Raw genomic sequence first — 24,739 nt, forward strand, 5'->3', positions numbered from 1 at the left:
AGACCCCAGTTTGAGTCCAGATGTCTCCAGTTCGATAATTTTTTTCCTTTTTTTTCAAGTTCTCGTGATTTTTTATTTAAACAACCAGTTCAAATTTTTTTTATTATTATGTCGATAAGATCGAAAAATATTATTTAAGTAATTTTCATATAATTCCCAAGAACACAAGGTACTTATCATTTGAGAATTTGTATAGATACCATCACATTACAAATGTAACATTTGGTATGAAAGGTAGGTATTTAATGTTATAATAACAAGAAATCTTGTTTTGCGCCTGCCTTTTGTGTAGTTCTGCTTAATATATTTTGAATACATGTGTAATGTATTCAAAATATATGAAAAACAAAACTAAAAAAAATTGAAAACGAAACTAACTTAACTTTACAAAATGTTAGTCTATCTTTAAAAAGAACAATAATATTGATATATTTTAATACATATTATATAATTATACAAAATCTTATATACATAAGCAACTGAGCAATTTAAAAAAATACTGTTCGTGAAACAGTCGTGAAAAATTACAAACTTGTAAAAAGATATTTTCATATCAGTATTATTAATTAAAAAACTACTAATTAAATATTATATTATAACAACGCAAACATAATAGAAACTATCAAAAAATATAATTAAGATGAATATGTAAAGATATTAGATTACGAATGTGTCTATGTAATAAATGTTAGGTGTACGTACGGTATCAAGTGTAACATAGCTACGATTTAATACAATCTTTTTTTCAGTATAAATAATTATTTATTAATATTTTTTTAATTTGTTTACAGGTAGGCATTATCAAAGCGTCGTATCGTATTTTGTAGGCGTCGGTAGCCAGAACGAGCGGAGCTGCGCTGACGCTGAGCTCAGTTTCTGGTCCATTAGTCGGTCCGTCGCCGGCACGTTGACCGCACGTGTTTCGTGCGACTTGTTCATCACGATACAATCGTAAAAAAACATGAGCAGCGGCAAGAGGAAGCTCTCCTTCCTCGGCTTTGCACCACAGGTAAGTCTTTAAACTTTTTTTAAATCGTTCACTGCCTTAACACGCCAGAAGGAAATCGATGATTTATATTGTTAAATTTTATGTAGCTCTATGAAATTAATCTCTTTTTTTTTGCTTAAATCATATTCTATGATGGATAGCTTATTATTTCTACTGCGCAAAGTTAGTTTCTTAAATTGTATTTACCTTATGTAACGCTATAATGCCATGGCTCAGTACAATGATTTTTATAATTATGAGTTTATTACGGTAATGTATAATTTAAAAGTTCATATTTAAAAATCATTGAATGTAATCGATGTGTGTAAAACATAAATATCGAGCATCAATAAAAATAAATTCTTCAACATACATTACCAATTGGCATGAAGATCCTTTGGGCCTTCTTAACGCTCGTTGAAGCGAACATATATGATCAGCGGGAACTAATGTGCTTATGTATGTGTATATGTACGTATCTTGCTTTTAAGCAACAACCTTGAAAAACTCGTTACTTGGTCTTGTTTTATTACTAATATTAAGTAAATCGTTAACAAAAGGATTTTGTGCTTTACCTAATATTAACTCAAAATTTATTAAGAAATATATATTATAATAACATAAACATTTTAATTATTTGAAGCCTAAATTTAGAAGATTAAGAATTCGGCGAATTCTTATCCATTACCCTATAATCAATATGTACGAGTATATCCATTAAATATAATTGTATTCGAAGAAAAAATATATAATATTTTTCAATATATCAATCCTTTGGTAGTTGTGACATTGTAATGTAGAAATGTATAATAGTAAAATTGTCGTGAGTCTTAAAATGCGTACGAAGGTCAACTGTCAATCTAATCACTTCGTTCGAACAATATATAAAAATAACAATTTTTAAAAATCAGAATTACATAATGTTTTAATAGTATATAAATATATTAATTAAAAGTGATTCGTGTGAAAACTAATCGCTAACTTTTAATGATGTCGATACCTAGTGTGGTGGCTGAACTCGTGAGTTATAGGTATTATTAAACACTTTTTTTTTCCATTTTTTTATCTGCGATATAATAAGCAACTATTGTGATTATTGTAGGCCATATCTATATCAGCAATGTATTTTATATTAAGTACCTATAATATCGTCGTATATAATTGTCCGGTGTTTGTAATTCTATATGTATCTAAAACACAATAATTGTATTAAAATATAATGAATAATAATAAAATATAATGAATTTAAATAGACATTTAAATGATGAAAAATGTTTGCTAGTAAAATTTAAAAGAACATAAAAAATGTTTATATTTTGTCCTGTCTCAGGTATATATATATATATATTGGCCAATTAATATTAATTGAATTAGTTAAACATTCATCATTTTGTATTGTACATTAACATAAAAGAGTATTAAATCATGCACACGTCGTATAACATTTGACATGTTATTTATATGAAAATCAATTCCACTAATTAATTTTACTTGACCGGAAATTTACGATTGATTTTATTTGATGTTTATTACCGCTTTACATTCACTACGTTTCAAAATTCCATTTAAAATAATTATATTTATGTGCATTGTAAACGAAGTGAAGCGTCTGTAATACTTCTGATTTGTTTAATCAACGACAATCAATACAATATCTATACAATTTTGTAATGATATATTCGTCACGGCTATGATACGTCAATGCGTTGCTCTCTAATTAATTATATTATTAACCGACTTCAAAAAAGGAGGAGGTTTCTCAATTGACCGTATATATATCATCATTACATCATTACAGCCTATACAGTCCACTGCTGGACATAGGCCTCCACAAGTTTACGCCAAAAATAACGTGAACTCATGTGTTTTGCCCATAGTCACCACGCTGGGCAGGCGGGTTGGTGACCGCAGTACTGGCTTTGTCGCACCGAAGACGCTGCTGCCCGTCTTCGGCCTGTGTATTTCAAAGCCAGCAGTTGGATGGTTATCCCGCCATCGGTCGGCTTCTTAAGTTCCAAGGTGGTCGTGGAACCTTGTTATCCCTTAGTCGCCTCTTACGACACCCACGGGAAGAGAGGGGGTGGCTAAATTCTTTAGTGCCGTAGCCACACAGCACGTAGCACGTATATATATATATATATATATATATATATTAGTGTTCGAAAATCGTAGTGGCGACTAGTGCGTTTGTTATTTTGTTTCTTCTACTTATTCTGTATTACTTGTCAATATACTTGTAGACTGGATGAGGATTTCGGAAAGCTGAGATGTCTGGCGCGAACTTGGGGAGGCCTATGTCCAGCAGTGGATTGCCTTAGGCTGAAGTGATGATGATGATACTTGTAGTCGGTTTTTTTCGTTTGCTAGCAAACACAATTATGTTCTGAATGTCTCAGTATATTTTAGGATACCTATATTTACTTATAAGTTAACATTTTTTTGTCTCATCACAATAATCATTTAAATTAGCTACTGCTAGAAAAACAGTTATAAATAAAAAAACTCGATTGTGTGTTCTATTTATACATATGTATACAATATACCTACCTATTTACTTTTTTATTACACAACTAGGTCGGCATACAACGGGTTTTGGTCATTTCAATCACCACAGGACCACAACACAGCCTAAAACAGTATTATTTAGGTATGATGTTCTGTAAGGTCGGGTACTTCTCGAGTTGGGCTGCACCAAATTTTGAGCAGGATATTTAGGACCTGCTATTTTCTACATCAGTTTAACTTATTAGCACGTTTAAACCAATAAAGAAATTTTTTACTTTTATTCTACGAGTAGGTACCATTTTAAATCCGAAACTGATTATACTTAAAAAACAGCCAGACGTATTTAAGATGAAATATTTCGATAGTGTATGTGTAGTGTAGGTATGTCCGAAATAATTTAAAGAATTGTATAGATTTAAATATGAACCTACACATCAAAATACTACACGTACTTAAAATAGATTACAAGGCACGAGTTGAATAGCTGTCTCGAAGTTACTTCTGTTCAAATTTATGGTTATAAAATAATTTCCATACACCACTTACCATACACGCTTTAACGCGCTTCTAACATTACAATGACGATAAAACTGTACTAAAAATAAGATACATGGTAACAAGCATACCTAGGACACGATTTTTAACTATGTAGGTATGTCCGTAAAATTAAATCGTAAAATCAAACTTATAAAGCAACTCGTGCAAGCCATATGTAACCGCTAGCGAATATGTGATTATGAATAATATGATCTGTATGAAATTTGTCATTAATGATTGTGCAAAACAAACAAGGTAAAAATTCTTGCCTAGTTCGTTTGTTAAATGAATCAGAATACTTTTAAAGAAATGTTTATTTTGCTGTGACAAAATATTTGTGAAGTTGACCGTTTCCTTGTTTGAATTTGTCACGTTATCGCTAACTAGAAGACAAGTGGATTATTAAGTCAAGACATTTTAAAAACTATACAAAATTGACAGCAAGATAAATGGATCTTATCTTATTTAAGAATTACACTTTTACTACGCCATTTTATCATATAATTTCAAAATTTTATTGTAACACGACCCATAATAAGTTATTGTAGATTATAATTATATTTTTTAATGATAAATAAGTTGATTCCTACAAGAGAAACTTAACAAATTAAAAATAAACTTCTGTTTTCTTTTCAATTAAAATAATTTATATAAATAATGAAATATAAAAATTTAAACTTTATGATAAAATAAAAAATTAACACTAATAGCGATTAGTGAGAAGGAGTTTGGAAGATTTACTGAATTTAATAATCCTGTTATCGTTAAAAAAAATTTATGACTGAAAACTGTTATCCGTTTAAAGATAGATTTCCGTAATAAATTGTTTTATCATACGGTTGTTTATGCGAATTTTATCAAAATACAATCTGACATTTGGATAAGATATACCTTATATAATGATAAAGTGGGGCTACTTTTTTAAGACAACTTTGAGTCTGAGCTTAGTTGATGCAATATTTTTGTTATGGGCCTTAAGATGGTCCTAATAAGTGAGAACCATATATTGTCGTATTGCAAAAAGAGCATAGTGTTATTGTTTATAGTAAATTTAAAGGATACGAAATAACTTTTTATATCTAGAAAGAAAAATACGAAGAACCATATATTGTCGTATTGCAAAAAGAGCATAGTGTTATTGTTTATAGTAAATTTAAAGGATACGAAATAACTTTTTATATCTAGAAAGAAAAATAATTCTACTACTATTAGTACTAAAGAATTGTGCAATTTTCCTTTATCGTAGCTAAATAAAGGCCTTTTCTTTATTTATGTTTAAACAGAAGAACAAGCTAATTTAGCATGTCATTAGGTTACGATTTGACCCACATTCAACCTACTATATCCATCTTGACTCAAAAATACAAACGAAAGAGAGAGTAATGAGAGTTCCAATTATGTCTTGCTTTTTAAGTTAAGGGAAATTATTTGTCTCATTACCTGGTATAAATGCTGCATCTTGAAATCGTACTAATATAATAATTACATCAGTACTACTACATGTAATTTCTACAACACCTATGTTAATATTATGAAAACATTGATTTTGAAAATTCAAGGTGATTTTTATTTAAAAAAAAATGTTAAACATTTTAATGTTTAAATTTTTAGATTTAAAACATTAATTATTTAAAAGGATATGATAAAATTCTTTGGACATTCCCAACAAACATTTTTGTCATATAATCAAACAATTATATGACTTTGAGTCTTATTAAAGTTATATTACAGTATTTTTTTAACTCTACGTCATGTTATGGTGCATTATGTGTCCAAATAGACGTATAGATTTTTTGTCGTATAACACTGTCGTATAGACGTTATTTCGACATTTTTTTACAATCGTCATATAATAGCGTCTATGAAGACATCTATAAAACTTACATATACAACTTTTCGTCGTGTAAACGTTTTCGTAGTGTAAACGTCATAATACTATTAATTTTGTCATATAATTACCTTTTAAACATCTGCTAAACGAATAGTAATTGTTTACACGTAGTACTTGTAACCATTATATATAAGTCGAATAAGTGTACTAGTGTAACTTGTATACATCCTAAAGTATTACAAAAATGATAATGACCACGGCCATTTCAAATGTGCGCATATCATTTCGATGAAGTCCATCTTCGATAAAAACTTATCAACATCCACATAAATATGGATTATAATTGTGGGGTATATCTAAAAAAAAAGTATTATTCAGACTTAACTAAGTTATATGTCTCGTAAATTCTTCTGTTCTGAAAATATAAATTATTTGAAATAAGTTAGCTAGGCGTTTATTATTTTATTATTGATCCCTAAATCAACTGTCATGGCGTACACATTTACAATATGTACGCAGTATATACGTCGGGAAGTTATATAGTTGTCATATAACGCAGTCACTTAATAAATTATTAATAAAAATATACGAAAACATTAAAATTTTAAAAGCGCATGAAAAATTTGTTACAAAGTTACCTCACATTAATCAGTAAATTTGATTGCACAATGGTTTGTAACTGATGAAATGGTTTTATCACCTCAACAAAGTAAAAAATACAATATTTTAACTCAGCTGTCAAAAAAACTGCCATATTCAATTAGTGTGTGTTATGTTTATAATCTGTTACAATTTTTCATTCGTTCAATATAAAAGTATCATCTTTAAATGACAATAATACAACGAATACGTTAGATAAACGTCATATTGTGTGCCATTACTCGACACGAAGTCGAATACACGCCGCGACAGCTATCATTACATGACATGTAGTCAAATCGCCAACGTGTATATGACTCCTATGCGACTATATAGGTATTTATATGACTGTTACACGAAACTCTTAGCGCCTTAAGTTGAATAAAATGGGCCCTAATGCCGTCGAGTAAACGTTCTAATGTCGTTTATACGATTATACTAAATAACATTAAGTTGTCACCAAAACGTCTACTCAACGTCGTAAATGTTTGTTGGGATTGTTCTTTTGGTTTTTCATTACAGGATACTCGCTATTGAATAACATTTTATCGTATTTAATAATTGCTTTTAATACACAGAATAAAAGCCGTCAAAGATATCTTTGAGATGGATAATGATTTTTCATTACAGTCCCTTTATATGCAAAATACATTGCTAAGTCTCGACGTTTCGCTGCAACGATACCATTCTCCAGGTTGACATTCGTAGTTTGTCATTGTGCTAAGTCTATAGAAATAGAAAAAAGAATATGCGTTATTAAAAAAAAAAACGCAGAGACCATGACTTTAAGTCCGTCCATCGTATTTTTAATAAGGGTTATAATAATAATATTAAAAGTTACAATATTTTAATTTTTTGCTCTTTGCGACCTTCGACCTCACAAAAAATAATTAATTAGCGTTACGCGTTAGCGAAAAACTTGAAGTTTTCAATATTGTTAAAGTTTCAAAAAGAAGCCGTAGACTCCAATGAGTCTACTTCTTACCTAATTCCTCCAGTGTTTTTGTTTTTAACTAGCTGTACCCGCGACTTCGTCCGCGTGGAATTTAACAAAAAAGCTGTTGTTCAGTTCGCTGAGTTATAAGATAAATAAAAAATTTTAGTTACTCCTTATTACATCAGCTGTTGGACAGTGAAAGTCCCATTGAAATCGGTCCAGTCGTTTCAGAGATTAGCCGGAACAAACAGACAGACGACAAAAATTTTATAAAAAGCTATTTTGGTATATGTACCGTGTATACATACATCCTTTTACTAAATGCATATGCATTTACCAGAGAGTCCAATTTTATTTATTTGGACATATTACTTATCTAATGGTTTTTCCTTTTACGAGTACAACAAAGTACAATACAAAAAAGTATAATTTTTACTGAAGCTTTTTGAAATATTTTTAAGGATATTTTATTAAATAAGTGCCTACAGCATAGAGGTAATTATAAAAACGGTTTTTTTTCATAAGATTACTTAAAACTACAAAATATCACTGCTATTAAAACCAGTATGATGTCGTACTAACGATCTATGCAATGAGTACCTACTCATGTTTGTTTATTCAGACGTTAAGCAAACTATAGCAGTCATCTTAGACTGATTCATATAATATTAGTCATTTGTACGAACTCTTGTAATCTAAAATTACTTCTTTACAAAATTACCTACTACTTTAAAATCGAAAATGGAAAGATTAGGTTTTGTTGGAAGAAAATAACTTAAAATATTTCTTATATATTATTATGTATTATAATTAGTGCCTCGCGCCTCCACCTGCGTCAATTTAAGAAAACAAAAAAACTGAAAAATTATAACTTATAAAAATACACAAAAATAGTTCCTCCTGAGATTAGCGCGCTTAAACAAACAAACAAACTTTTCACCTTTATAATATTATAGTGATAAAAAATAACTAGATATCATTTCCGATTTTGAAGTTATTTTATTAATAAAAACAATTTATAGAATATATTTTTTAATTCCGCTAATAGGTAGGTACTAACGATAAGTCTATCGCCGACCACAAAAGTTTAAGAGCCCGGTTCACCAGTTGTGGATAACGCTATTTGGCGTATGACAGTATCCGACAGTAAAAAGATTTTCAAAAGTTTTTTTAAAATTCATGATGCTTTTTAGGGTTCCGTACCCAAAGGGTAAAAACGGGACCCTATTGCTAAGACTTCGCTGTCTGTCCACCCGTCCGTCCGTTCATCCGTCAGTCTGTCTGCCTGTCACCGGGCTATATCTTAAGCACCGCGATAGCTGGGCAGTTGAAATTTTCACAAATTATATATTTCTGTATCCGCTTAACAAAAAATACTAAAAATAAAATAAAATAAATGTTTAAAAGTGTGGCTCCCATACAACAAACGCTATTTTTTTACCCTTTTTTTGCTCGATATCAATAATGGCAACAGCTAGGCACTTGGAACATTCACAAAATACTTAATTGTATTTTTACTTTAATAATAAATAATAAAATAAAATAAAATAAATATTTAACCTTCAATGTTTTACAGAAAAATACTTATATTTAGTTTAGTCAATGGTACGGAATCCTTCGTACGCGAGTCCAACTCGCACTTGGCCAATTTTTTTATATTGGTTTCTGTTTTTTAGATATTTATTTCTATTTGGATTTATTAACGTTAAAGTAGCAATTTATTAACTGAGGAGAAACACGTCCTACTGGCCAGTAATCTACTTCCCGCCGTCAAAATCTATTTGTATCGGCATTCGTCAAATAACATTATCCACAACTTTTGAAACTGTCCCTTAATGATCCCAGATAAAGTACCAAACCTGTAATCATGTAATTAATTTGTATCTTATTTAGGTCATGTACAAAAAATACCCAAAAGCCGTGAGTAGTGTAATTTAGTTTATTAATTAGAAAGGTTTGTAACCATCAAAGTTAAAATTTATTGAAATAAAGTGGCATCGTTCCCAAAAGTAGAAGAATGCCTGAACATTTGCCTTAAATTCGACTACATAGTATGAATATACATTATATCTCTAGCAGCTAGGTAAATAATACTGCTCTTAAACAGTGTTGTATACCTGTGGTGAATAAGTTGACCAGAGCTCCTGGGGAGGGCTAGAGGTACGGTCGGCACCGTGCTTGCGAGCCTTTTATAGGTTATGGTAACTGCTAACCATTAGGTGGACTGTGCGCCTGTTTGCAGACCTGCTTGTATATAAAATAAATAACAAAACAAGCACAGGTAGTTGTGTTACAAAAGTTCTTCTAAAACAGTCATTAGTAGTATGATATCAAATTGTGCAATATGAACTATCACTCAAATAAATGTGATTCATTTTATTGTCATGTGTCATACTCGTACATTTTGCTGTGCGAGCTAATACTGGAACATAAAAACTGTATAATTAATGGTTATTTATTAGTCTAGTCTTAGATTTTGAATCCAAAAACGTATTCTAGTTTTCGTTAATGGCATTTCTGTAAAAAAAGCCAGTTCGTATTAAGAGTATCAAAATAATTTTTAAAGAACTTATTTCTGTTTTAGCACCGTATAGTGACCTATGTAATTAATTTGCAGTTTTTTTTTTAAGACTTGGAGTGTTTGTATATTTTCACACCCATCCTCAAAGACCTTGTTATTAGCGGTGTGGTTTATTTTTGCCACATTATTTACATCTATGTTCGGCTATAATAGCGTTCTTGCTCTACATCTTCATGATTCTTAAAAGAAAATAAACAAACTTTTCATTGGAATATTGTTTCTAATTCTTTTCCATAAGATTATTTTTTTATATTTATGCTATTTTATATAAAAATTTGAATTACATTAATTAAAAGGTATTCCAATTAATTTATTCTATACGTCTACAAATTCGTGTCAAAATATATCGTCAAATGTATTCGTAATTATACTAAGTGCACTTAAAAACATTAATAGCGCGATTCAGGCTCAGTTCGCGTAATTTCTTTCAGTCTATCCTGATCTGGACCGGACCGGGTTCTGATCCAATATGTCTTATCATACTTGATTATATTTTACATCAGACTATCCTGATCTGGACAAGCCCGGGTCCTGATCCAGTATGCCTTACCATACTTGATTATATTTTACATCAGGCTATCCTGATCTGCACCGGACCGGGTCCTGATTCACTATGCCTTACCATACTTGATTATATTTTACATCAGGCTATCCTTGTCTGGACCAGACCTCGTCCTGATGGAGCTTGCCGGATCTGGCATGCCTCATTCTATCCTCATCCGGTCCAGATACATGATCTTGTTGAGCCTGACCTTTTTTCTAGTCGGGGTGACCGCAGGGCTGGCCTTGTCGCACCGAAGACGCTGCTGCCTGTCTTCGGCCTGTGTATTTCAAAGCTAGCAGTTGGATGGCTATCCCGCCACCGGTCGGCTTTTTAAGTTCCAAGGTGGTAGCGGAACTGTGTTATCCCTTAGTCGCCTCTTACGACACCCACGCGAAGACAGGAGGTGGCTGTATTCTTTACTATAGGCATGCTTTTGCGTTACTGCCCTTTAAAACTTTAACGGCTATTATATATCTATTAGTTATTTTTCTGTAGGTAATGGGCGTAAATGAATTAAATTGTCATAATTAATTATAATAATACAATTGTGTTTGCTCGCAAACGAAAAATAAAACCGACTTCAATTACATCCCCGAGTAATACAACGTAGATCGACGAAAAAATAGTCAAGTAACTACGCGTTATCAAAGATTACTCAAAAAGTGGTTATCAGATCTCGATAAAATTTATATGTGACCACATGATAAATATCAGCTTTCGATTAAATCAAAAATTATCAAAATCGGTACACCCAGTAAAAAGTTATTGCGGATTTTCGAGAGTTTCCTTCGATTTCTCTGGGATCCCATCATCAGATCCTGGTTTCCTTATCATGGTACCAAACTAAGGATATTCTCTTTCCAACAAAAAAAGAATTATCAAAATCGGTACATCTAGTAGAAAGTTATGGGGTATAATACAACGTAGGTCGACGAAAAAAGCGTCAAGTAAAAACGCATTATTAGATATAACTCGAAAAGTAGTTGTTAGATCTCAAATAAATCTAAATGGGACCAATTGACACACACCACCGATCGATTTCGATTAAAACAAAATTTGTCGATATCGGTCCACCCGGTCAAAAGTTCTGATGTAACATACATAAAAAAAATACAGTCGAATTGAGAACCTCCTCCTTTTTTGGAAGTCGGTTAATAACTCTAAAATCAAAGCGCGCGTCTTATATATTTCAAAAACAACTTTTAATAATGACTGACTTTGTAAAGCTTATTTGTTATTTTGTAACTAGCTGTACCCGCGACTTCGTTCGCGTGGAAGATTCTATCTTGATACTCATTATTATCATATTAAAGGCATGATCCTGAAACCTTACGAATGATGGATTAAAAAGACAGGTTGCCATATGACCTCCTTTATTTTATTTTAGCCGTTCCAGAATATGTCTGTATACAGTCAAACATTTAAAAAATAATTTATAATGTAAATAATAAAAAAAAAAAAAAAAAAACTATAATGACTTGACAAAACACGTAGAATTTTTATTTTATTTGTTTTTTTCTATTTAAATATTTTATTAAATATATATTTTTTTGTAATTTAAGCCTTTTGGAATTTTTGTTTGGTTTCTTGCGCGTAAAAACTGGTGCAAAATGCTTAGTTAGTTCGTTTTTCCAGACTAAGCCACAATTTTGCAGGAATTACAGGATAAATAGTAGCCTATAAGTTAAATGTTGTAAAAATTCCTTAAAAATTCGCTCAACCATCCCTAAGATTAATTAGCCCGGAGTTAGATTTTATTAAGTTTATTTGTTAGGTTTTGTAAAGAACGAAAAGACATACTTTTTGTTTACATTGCAAGGTCACGCAATGCGTTATAGTTTAGTTTTAACCGACTTCAAAAAAGGGAGAGGTCGTTTTGATTGTAGGTACTGTAATGTGCGTTACTTCTAGTCCATCACTTAACTTTTTGCTGGGTGTACCCATGTTGATGATTTTTTATAATTAAAAGCTGGTGCTTGTCAAAAGGAATAAGTCGACTACTAAAATTATAATTAACTAATCTAGGTTTTGTAAAGTTTAAAGTCCAAGAATTGAAATTAATTTTAAGATAGTCAAGTTATGTGTTTAACTCTGTCTCGATTATGAAAACATTTACTTAAAATATTGGGGTCATATAAATTAATTTACTGAAAGAGAACCTTCCAATAATTTCATATTTACAATTATATGAATACCAAAAATATCGTCTTGATCACTTCGCAGCTAATTGTTAAAATACTGAGGTGTTTACGTAAAAGAAAGAATTGGAATATGTCCAATAATAATTAACGTGTGTGACTGACAAATTCGCACGTCTTTGCCACGTATCTATTCCTTGTCTGTTACGTTTGTTTTTTTTTGTGTTATTATGTCACACATTTTGTACCATTTACGTTTTTCTCACTATAAATTTATTAATAATATCGGCGTTATTTGTGAAAAATATTTTTTACACTATTACAAACGAATTGCGAGACTAATCGTAATAACATATTATTATAATATTATATTTTAAAATGGTTGGAAGTAGAAAATTTTAAAAATTAATGATAAGTTTATTTCACTCTTTTTAGTGCATTTAAAATAAATGGTTGTCTTTTAAGAAGGTTTTTACTTTCATTTTATTTTTTAGTAATCACTGGATAGATTTCTCAGTCTGATATTTTCAGCAAATTCTTTTATTTGATACCCATAATGTAGGAAAGCATAAAAACTTAGTTCGCCATCTTTAGAAGTCCGCCATATAAAATTTAGTGTACCGTAATTTTATTTTTAGAGTTACTGAGAGCAAAACCCCCTTTTATTTGGTACTATTGTAGGAGTATATTAAAAATAACCACTCCGCTATCTTGGATGTTCCGCCATGTTGGAGTTAGAATGTCGTCACATGTCTATAGCTATGCATTGCCATCGAAACTAAACGTGTGTACAAAGTTTCAGGTTAATTGAATAAAGATATATGCTACAAAATTAGGTTGGAAGATTTCACCCTAAAATGTGGATGTGAAAATTTTCGCATCCGCAACAACCCTGAAACGTATATACAAGTTAAATAATTTTGTTTGCTCGCAAACGAAAAAAACAAATAAAACGTTAGAAGATGAAAAAAATTAACAAGCTCACTATAGTCGTCACTACGATTTTCGAGGGTTTCCCTCGATTTCTCTGGGATTACATAATCAGATTCTGGTTTCCTTATCATGGTACCATGCTTAAAATATCTCCTTTCTAACAAAAAAAGAATATCAAAATCGGATCATAAACGACGAAGTTATCCTCGAACATATTATATATACATACCCGTATATATACGGTCGAATTGAGTAACCTCATATAATAAAAGCATTATAAAATCCTAAAATACACCAATTGATTTAAAAAGCGTTTTTGCTGATAATTTGTTATTAAATGTTTATTTAAATACTAGCTCTGCTCGCGACTTTGTCCGCGTGGAATTTAACAAAAAAGTTATTGTTCAGTTCGCAGACTATTAAAATAAATAAATTTCTAAAATAAAAGTAGCCTAAGTTACTCCTTGTTAAATCAGCTATCTGCCAGTGAAATTCCCGTCAAAATCGGCCTAGCCGTTTTAGAGATTAGCCGGAACAAACAGACAGATAGACACAAATTGTAAAAAAAATGATATTTTGGTATATGTACCGTGTATCCATATGCAATAATAAAAAAACGGTTATTTTAATATTACAAACAGACACTCCAATTTTATTTATTTGTATAGATGTATAGAAAGAAACAAATCGAAACCAACTACATATATGAGGTTGATTACTTCACTGCATTAATGTTATTATTCTTTATAAAGAAATCATTGGCTGCGTAATATTGTGGTTTCAGATTTTTTGTTGACAGTAGCGACTTCCTGTTGAACGTTAGGTCAGTGTCTTCATCATGTACAAACATACACATATTACTTTCGAATAATAACTGTTGTTTTTGAGCTTGTTAGAATTAAAAATTCTTATTATGTTTCAATATATTTTTATTCTATACCAAGCACAAGTTCGGTCTTGTATGGAGTATTGCTGCCATCTTTGGGATGGATCCGCCAAATACCAACTGGCAACTTTGGACTCGGTGGAAAAACGAGCTAAGAGACTCATAGGTGACCCTACTCTGACAGACACCAAGTTGCAGAGTCTCGATCATCGGCGTAGGGTAGCACGTCTGTCGGTGTTCTACAAAATATATTTCGGTGAGTGTGCGAAGGAATTACACGATCTAATTCCCCCAACAACCTTCCGCCATCGGGACACTAGGCGCGGTCGATCGTTCCATCCTTATGTCATCGATATGCCACCTACGCGCACAAAACGCTTTGGCTCTACTTTCCTGATGCGCACAGCTAAGGAATGGAACTCGTTGCCCGCGTCTGTGTTTCCCGAACGATACAATCTGGGTGCCTTCAAGGCCAGAGTGAATAGGCTGTTATTAGGCAGGCATGCCCCACCTTCGACCGCATCGTCACTTAACATCAGGTGAGATTGTGGTCAAATGCCTGCCTATTTGTCATAAAAAAAAAAATAAATAAAGTAAGATCTTTTTTAGATTTTTTTATTATTATATAAAACAAGGTCGACAAACAAGCTTACGGCTCGCCTGTTGGTAAGCAATTGCCGTAGCTTATAGACGCCTGCAACACCAGAATCATTGCAAGCGCGATGCCGACCATACCCTCGATTACCCCCAAGAGCTCTCTTTACTTTACTCACCAACAGGAACACAACACTGCTTGAAAACAGTATTATTTAGCTGTGATTTTCTGCAAGGTCCAAGGTACTCCATCCAGTCGGGCTGCTCCATATTTTGAGCAGGAAATTTCCTGCTGTGCCCTACCTCAGTTAAAATTTAGTTTTTTATAAAGTATTCTTTAAAATGAAACAGTAATCGTATAAATACATTAAAAACTGTTAAAGATGGTATGGTGTAATCGATCGTCAATTTTTGCAATGTATTAAGTTAGATTTTTAGTAAAGGAAATAATGTCAATAGTGTTTGGTTTAATAGTCTGTGAACTCAGGCAGAGCATACCACGTGTCTTGCGTAGTTTTAAATTTTCGTAACTACGCCTTGTCTAACTGCACTATTGGCAGTATTGATTTGTACGTGATTCGCAATTAGCTCGGTCTCTTATTTAGTTACCTTTAAAAATAAACCCTTCACACTCGACGCTCTCCAGTAGGATTTACTCTTGTAGTGGGGACCTGGAAATACAAACAACTAAAAAGCATAAGCGCCCAAATATCTGCATGGTCTACACAACTCCATGGCCTCCAGTAGGATTCACTCGTGTTGCGGGGATCCGAAAACACACAACAAATGAAAAACACGCGATCACGATAAACATCTGTATGACCTATACAAATCAATTAGATATAAAAAAATAGGTGAGCTGGGGAACTTCGTGTCGCCATTTTTCCTTACATACAAACCTTGTTCGGACAATAACGGACAAAAGACAATATATCCAATTTGGTGCCATTTTTGTTGGAAGTTACGAAAGATGAAATGTAATTGTTACTCGCCTTTATTAAAAGGTACAAGTGCATGTTGGAAAAAATATTTTCATACTTCTTAACTATACAACTGCTGAACTTAATAATTTCGTATTAAAAATACCGAACAAGGTATTAAAATTTCTCGTTATTGTGATCGCAGATGTGAATTTTTTTTTGTTACATATTGAATAGGGGGCACTTAAGCTAATTCTATTAGTATAAGTCAGTCTAATGTATAAATGAAATTATATTGTTAAACAAATATAATGAAAGTGTAGTATTGTCATAATTTTGTCACTGTTTAATGCAGTAACATTGGCATTCCTAAAATTCATTTTATATTTCTTTATTAGTCATGATTATGACTGAGTCTAAATCTTATTTGTCACAAATTAATTTCAAAACTGCGAGTTCAGGTAAATAAATGAAAACGTTACCAACAGTTCAATTTATTTAATACACTCAACCGTATCACGCAATATTTGCTGCGGTTAAAATTGGACGCGGTTTATACGGTAGGGAACGAAAGTTGTTTTGTACACGTTATTTTTTTATCGATTTTCGTTGTTTTTAAAATAAATATCAAGATCGAAATGCACATTAAATGTTTTTTGTGCTCCTCAGACCGTTTTTTATGTGTAAACACGACAGTAACTTAAAGGTAACGACGACAAAACTGTACGAGTAGGCTACCCAGTATCTAATTGTTTAATCACGAAAAGTTAAGATAATTTGTGGAACATTTTTTGTATGTAACGCGTTTTTTAAAATGTTTTTTGAAGTATATATAAATACTTTTATTAAAAAAAAAAGTTGAAAGGTTGAATAAAGAAAATGTTTTAAATTGTTTCATAATACACGTTGATAGAGTAATCGACTAACGATAAGCCCAATTACTGTGTTACGTGTTCAAAGGTACCAATCACATTTATAGCAATGATAGACACGACTGTTTACTTAATTTGAAAATGTATGTGAGCTATTGGAATTTCTTTTTTCGTGTGAAAATGAAATCTTTTTTGAATTTTCGATCTTATAATCGTTAGATTTTTTTACTTTATATTAACAAGGTGAGCTTTTTAAAGAATAGATTTATTAAACAAAAATTATCACGTCTTTTACTTATGTTATTATGAATAATAGTTAATACTATTTGCCTATTTTTACGGACAGATATCTAAAGCTGACTGATTTTAAAACTGTACATTATAAATGAAATACCTGAGGGCTGTTTTATAGCATTTTGTTGTGCTGTCAGGTCAGTGTTTGTTCATGTACTTGTTTAATATTGAAAGATTTTATTTATTAATTTTTATAAAATTTTTAACTAACAAAATTTTTTTATTATTAATAGATACATGTTTACAGAACAGTCGTGGTAAATATTTTATCGGTATTGATATGTTTAATGAGCTTCCTTGAATTCTTAAACGGCAAATTCATTTTTTATATATTTGCCAGTTACAGTTTGTACAGTAGGGTATAATCACTATGTTACAACAATTCATGACCTACTTGTACTACACTTATGGTTCACCTTTCGTGCGTTAGAATTATCAGCTTGCTCGCAAAAGTCGCTCTCATTCACGCTTTATGGAACAGTCATTCGAAAACAGCCTTCTAGCTTGCCAGCCTTTTTACGTTTCTCAAGCCATTTTTAGGTAATTTCGGTAATACGAACTAATCTTTACTATACAGAATGTCCGTAAACGCTGGAATAATTAATAATGCTATATGCAATCAAAATCCTGAAAACAAATTTTCAAGCTTCTAAAATTTCTACTTCCGATATGACAGGAAAACGTTTAAGATATATTGAAGCGTCAATTTTTTTACTCACATTACACCGTCGTGGCGAATGTTTATCAACGCCGATGGTAGGGGTTTTATTTGCGTTTAGTGCTGATATCAATAATATCAGAGGAATATTTTTTTGGGTATTTTTCCTTGTGCATCTCACGTTTGTACCTTTAAGAGTAAATGAAGCTGGTTGTTATCATAATACCCTCATAAGACCGTTACTCTTCTATGGATCTGAACTATAGTAGATCATTCTGTAAACGTCCCACAGCTGGGCAAAGGCCTCCTAACGTATTAATTTATTGCACAAAAATACATTTAGAAACGTAACATAATACAACTCATGGTAATGAGTAAGTGCTTTATATCCCAGAGTACGAGATTTTAGAAACTAATTCCCAGTCAAGTCTGCTTCTCAATCGAGTAATTACAATAATAATAGCTTGTGATCTAGCAGGGTTGACCAATAGACTAAAAGATTTAGACTAGACCTAAACTATATTCATGCAACTCAGTCAGCTCGAAGAGTCTGTATATTTGTAAGTTATCTGCATACAAATGGAAGGGGAAGTGATAACACGAGAAACATTATTAATGAACACAGAAGATAGCAACAGGGGACACCAGTAGTAAGTTCCATCTAATTTGACGTGTTGTCATTGAAAGACACGCACTGCTCACGTCCAGGGAGATAGGAGTGAAACCAGTCAATAACTGTCTGTGTGTGTAGAGTCCACAGTTACAGGTGGAGTAATAAAATGTGTATTTAGAGAATTTAGATTCACAGAACTTTGACAGGCTACTGTGGATTTGCCCACCCCTAACGACCCTAGGGATCTCCAAGCTTGGGATTGGCATAGACCCTGAATATACGAGTTAATGTAACGGCGCTTAGCGTCCCTACCTATTCTGTTGCAGATGTTACGCAGTTTATATATGTTTAAGTTTTCTTGGGTTGGATTTTGTTTGATATTATTGAAGAAGAAAGAAAGGTTGCTATATTTTTTGTTGAGCATTAAGATATAACACATTGCTTATTAGTCCTCTGCCCAAAAATTGTCTGGAAGAGATCGCTGTATTAGCGATAAGGTCGCCTGTTGCAACTGATGCAAATTATATTTTTATATATCACTTGTAATATTGTTAAAACCTTGTATTGGTGTGCGAAAGTGTAAATAATAAATAAATTGCTTAATTTTTGGTTAGTTATAGTGATCAGGTATGTTTATTTACGTTCAAGTAAAGTACATATGCATTTGAATTATTGAATAGCCTGATACTATGGTGACAGTAAAAATCAAATTAAATAAACCCGACGATCGATCGGCTTGATCAGCACGCTCGTGCAATGCTGGGTTATGTCAGTAAAGTAAATATATATATACCATTATTTGATTGTTTATGTAGCCTTGGTACCAGCTTGCTCCTTCTCACGTATCCGTGGCGCAAGCAATCATGTGATCATTCGGTTTCAATACAAGAAACTCGTTCTAAAATGAAGTAAAAAAGGGCAATAAACTCTTAATTCGATAACGCCAATATGGAACAATTTTTTCGTTCATAATTTTTTGTTATACACGTGACTAACACAGTAGGAATCATTTTTATAAACACACATATATATATATATATATATATATATATATATATATATATATATATATATATATATATATATATAAAATTTATTCACGTAATAAATACTTACGAGGCCATAGCGGTTATTATCATAACCGAGGTACTTTTCTGTCGGTCAGGGTTCGTTTAAATAACAGGCGAAACGTTATAAATTTTACTTACTTTAAAATTATCATCATGCTCATTAAAAATAGATTTAAGCATTCCGCTCAAATTAAATAGATACCTAATGGTAACGTATTCTATTGAAAGTGCAATAAATATCACGTCTGAAAATTAGTATAACAATATAATAGTAGTTTTCATGGGTACACGCCATATTAAATGGACGTTCAATGAAGTAATTAGTGCCAGAATAATTAATTAAACGACAACTTTTATAGCAACAGTGACGCGATGGTCACCGGATTAAAATAATAATTATTATATGTCAATGTTAAATCTACAGCATATGGAGAACTTTATCTGAGTTGATGCAGTTTCGTTATGACGAAACTTAAAATGACACACTTATTCCTTTTTTTATTTACTTCATAAAGAAGCAAATTAAAAAATAATTTTATTATATGCCAGTATCGTAGTAGTATCCTTAAATGTTGTAAAAATATGAACTTTTAACTTTAATAATGATGAAAAAATATTGAAGTATAAAGTTCTTTTAGTGTTTTTAATTTAATTGATTGTGAAATAAGATGAAATGAAGGTAGTGTGTACATTAAATTACTGAAGTAATTTCATGATACTTTTCTTAATTAAAATTATTAAGAATCAGGAACATATTATGAATGACATACACATCATCATGTGTCAACTTGATTTAAATTCAAAATTTGGTTTAATTATAAAATATGAAATTGATTTTTACATTTTGTGGTAAAATTCGACTTCTGGTATGAACAGAATGATAATAAACTAAGCCGAATGGAAAGCTAGACATTAAACAGTAAGCGGTATTAGAATATTTTTCAGATCTTGAATTTGTTTAAGCACGGATCCAAAATTATCTTCAGGCATAAGGATTTTCTAAAACATATTATTTATTGACAAAAATAATCTAAAGGAGTACGCAATTTAAAAAATAATGTCACTTTATTTAAGCTCTCCGTTAAGGACAACCAGATAGCTAACAAGAATTATATTACTATATAAAACTCAATGAGCTGACCTCATCTGTGTTGTTTGGGTTGGAAATAGATTTTATACACGTTTTGATTTTCCGGATTGCGATTTAATGAAAAAAAAGAATTAGTTTTAGTATAATATATTAAAATTAATGACATAATTGGTTAAATTAAACAAACGATTCAATTTAGATTTGTTTAATATTTCGTAAGAAATTTGAAAATTTTGCCACTATAAAGTTTTTTTTTTGTAATTGTAGGCTCGTATCTGACGAATCACATTCTTTTATTACCGTCAAAATAAACATTAAATGTAAGTGTGTAGGTACTAAACTATCACTAAATAATGAAGTCATTTTGTAAATGCCTGTATGATGATCATAAGGTAACTACGATACCTTTCAACTTATATTTATTTATATTTTACTATAAATACAACGTTTACAATGTCTTATTTATTATAAAGTATTCTAGTGGTCGCTCAGTGGTCGAAATTCGACCATAATTAAAAATTTAAATTAAAAAAATAATGAGATTCTTTAAGAAACCTTTTTTTAAACCTTTCAATTTGACTTCAGACTGACAATTAACAAAAGAGTATAATATGCGTGTATGTGTAATGTTTTTATTTTTGTTTTTATCGATTAAATATAGTTTAGCATTCTGTACTCCTTCTCTATAAACTATCAGTGGGTGAAATTTCATACTTCTCCGTCCGCGCAATTTTCGTAGAAAGGGGTACAAAGTTTTTGCTTCACGTATTAATATATAGATACTTCTAAGAAAAGTTAATCAGTTGTAGTTACGTTAGAAGGAAGCGGTTAGTGGTATCCAGGATAAACTGGTATCGACCAACAGCGCCCTTGACCGTGCCACCCCGTTTTATGTAGTTTCCCCTCATCTTAGAATCTATTTATATAAAATAAATTATTTATCTAAAATAAATTACATCATTGAAAAGTTGACTTGTTTGCATACATTTTGAGAAACACTAGTAGCTATTATGAGTTGATTCATATTGAATCGAATAATATTCATACTTAAACTACGTTCATATATAACTGGCGTATAATATAATTGATAGACAGAAAATTCTATTAAAGGATATTAATTAATTGATATAAAAATAAATAAAATTGGAGTGTCTGTTTGTAATATTAAAATAATCGCTTTTTACTAAATGCATGTGGATATATCCGTTGTACATATACCAAAATAACATTTTTTTAAATTTTTGTCTGTCTTTGTGTGTGTCAGTCTGCCTGTTTGTTCTGGCTAATCTTTAAAACGGCTGGGCCGATTTTGACGGGACTTTCACTGGAAGATAGCCGATGTAATAAGGAGTAACTATGGCTAACTTAGCGAACTGAACAATAACTTTTTTGTTAAATTCCACGCGAACGAAGTCGCGGGCACTGCTAGTAATAAATAAATGTACAAAATATAACGTAGTATGAAGACACTAAATACATTTTATATAGACTTATCAATACTAATAAAAATATAAATGTAATGGATCACTCTCTGTAAATTGAGATATATAAGAAAAAATATTATTGGGATATTTTTCAACGCAAATAGCACCTAAAACAATGATTGTTAGAATTTTTATCTGTTTGTCTGTGCGTTTGTGCACGCTAATTGCATTATTATTCATCATCATTATCTGTTTTAGATGTGTTTAGACAGTGACCTGTTACATTTTTATTATATTTATTTAAGATGGAAAAATGTAATGTGCCAATGATTGATCTGCACAAAAGTATACTTTTGTTAAGCGTTATTGTTTGACCAATGATAACTAGGTATTACAGTACTAAAATAAAAAAACGTGTTTTTTTTAATATCTACATAACAGACCATTTAACAAAATTGCTCCTGGTTCTGTATCAAACGATAACGTCTTATAAATATACAAGTAAATAATATATCGACACAAAACGCCTTGTCTTTAACTTGTTTTCTGAAAGTGGAGCAAACTAAAGGCTTGTAATGCATATGGTTTGTGCATGACAGTTGCATGTGTGTGCGTACAAGACAACTCATGCCGGTCTACCTTCATCTAGATTCTAAGTATTAACTTGCATGATTATTTTATGATCTTCAATTCTTTTTATAAATAAACTGAAATAAGTTAAACTTATTTAAAAAGTTCAAAAATAAGAATTAGAAATTAATACTAAGTAACAATACTATCATGTAAAAACAATTACAAAATAAATCACATTACAATTTTAACTGAGGTAGGACACAGCAGGAATTTCCTGCTCAAAATATGGAGCAGCCCGACTGGGGCAGTACCTCGACCTTACAGAAGATCACAGCAAAATAATACTGTTTTCAAGCAGTATTGTGTTCCTGTTGGTGAGTAAGGTGACTAGAGCTCCTGGGGGGATTGGGGATTGGGTCGGTAACGCGCTTGCGATGCTTCTGGTGTTGCAGGCGTCTATAAGCTACGGTAATCGCTTACCATCAGGTGAGCCGTACGCTTGTTTGCCGACCTAGTGACATAAAAAAAAAAAAAAAAAAAAAAAAAAATATATATATATATATATAGTATATATATATAAAGTATATTTTTGCAAATTATACTCAACTATCTAACTGAAGACTATGTCCCCAGTAAAAGTCACATCAATAATAAAAAGTGCTTAGTAAAAGTTGCTTTAATTCAATCAGACAAAATAAAATGTTCTGAGCTCAAATTCAATATGTGAAAAATGAAACACATTTACGGTTTGCGATTAACCATCAACAACATTTATTTAATTGATATTCAAAGTTCATAAAATTATGCATTTTAGTAAGTAAGGTCTAACAAGTAAAAAATAATTTGTTATACTTTTTTATTATATATACAAATAAATGAAATTGGGAGTGTCTGTTTGTAATATTAAAATTATTAAATGGATAAAAATTACTAAATGCATATGATGTATACACGGTACATATATCAAAATAACATTTTTACAGTTTTTGTCTGTCTGTTTGTTCCGGCTCTGTCTCTCTGAAACGGATGGACTGAATCGACGGGACTTTCACATTTTCATAGTTGATGTAATAAGGCGTAACTAAGGTTCCTTTTATTTTAGATTTTTGTTTTACTCTGTGAACTGAACAATAACTATTTTGTTAAATTCCACGCGTAGTCGCGGGCACAGCTAGTATATATATAATAACATATTTTGAATACATCATAACGTGTTGTATGAATTCTACGATATATAATTATGTAGTGCAAATATTTATCACATCCGTGAAATCAATTAATCAGGGTGTGACTTTGTAAATATATAATCTAAGTTACTGTTATGGTAACTATTAAAATATTAAACTAATTTATATGATTATGTGTAAATGTACTACAAATTGAAAAAAAAAATCAACCGACCCAGAACAGGTAATGACCCTGATTGCTTTCCGCCGTTTGAATGAACAGCGTTAAAATTGTAAAAAGACTTGAATGCACTGAGGCAAGCTTCGAAGGTGTTTCTTTTTTTAAAAAAATCGGTATTGTAGGATATCCAAAAGCTAATAAGGGTAAACAATACGATATAATGATGATGACAATACATATTGTACTGTATTGATTCATATTTTTAATCTATTGGTCATATAGGTATTATCTATTCGCTCACATAACTGACAAGTAACTCAAACGCTGATGGCGTCACAAGGGCACTGAATTATGACTTACAATTTTTTTTATAACACTTATCATAATACACCTAGGCACAATTCATTATTAATATATGTTATTGGAGGTAATGTAAATTATGTAAATTAAGGTATTTTAGATAAATCTAAATGGTCGAATAGTATGAATGAATAATTAATATTTACATACAACAATTTACCAAACAAGCTTATATTGTGTTTTGAATTTCGATCACATGAATGACACGCTGTCCTTTTAATATTTTAGTCTATAGTTTTGTGTTTTCTTTATAATTTCGACCATGAGATTAAATATTTCTCGCGCACCTTGAAGGATAAATAACCTGTCGCTACTAACGGCCTTATTCTAATTATTTTGAGAATTAGCTATAAAAACAAGTTATTTTTCTCAATTGATTTAAAAATATCATAAATATATTTAATA

General features: G+C 31.1%; 1 protein-coding gene across 1 annotated transcript in view; it reads left to right on the top strand.

The window, feature by feature from the left end:
- Nucleotides 1-892: 892 nt before the first annotated feature.
- The window catches only part of LOC123668371 (anion exchange protein 2), a 64,440-nt gene continuing 40,593 nt past the window's right edge, over nt 893-24,739 (top strand). The window contains exon 1 of the mRNA XM_045602102.1: nt 893-1,009. Coding sequence (XP_045458058.1) covers nt 962-1,009 — 48 coding nt within the window. The 5' untranslated portion in view covers nt 893-961. The remainder of the gene's footprint in view (nt 1,010-24,739) is intronic.

Source organism: Melitaea cinxia, chromosome Z (assembly GCF_905220565.1).
Source record: "Melitaea cinxia chromosome Z, ilMelCinx1.1, whole genome shotgun sequence".
Lineage (NCBI taxonomy): Eukaryota > Metazoa > Arthropoda > Insecta > Lepidoptera > Nymphalidae > Melitaea > Melitaea cinxia.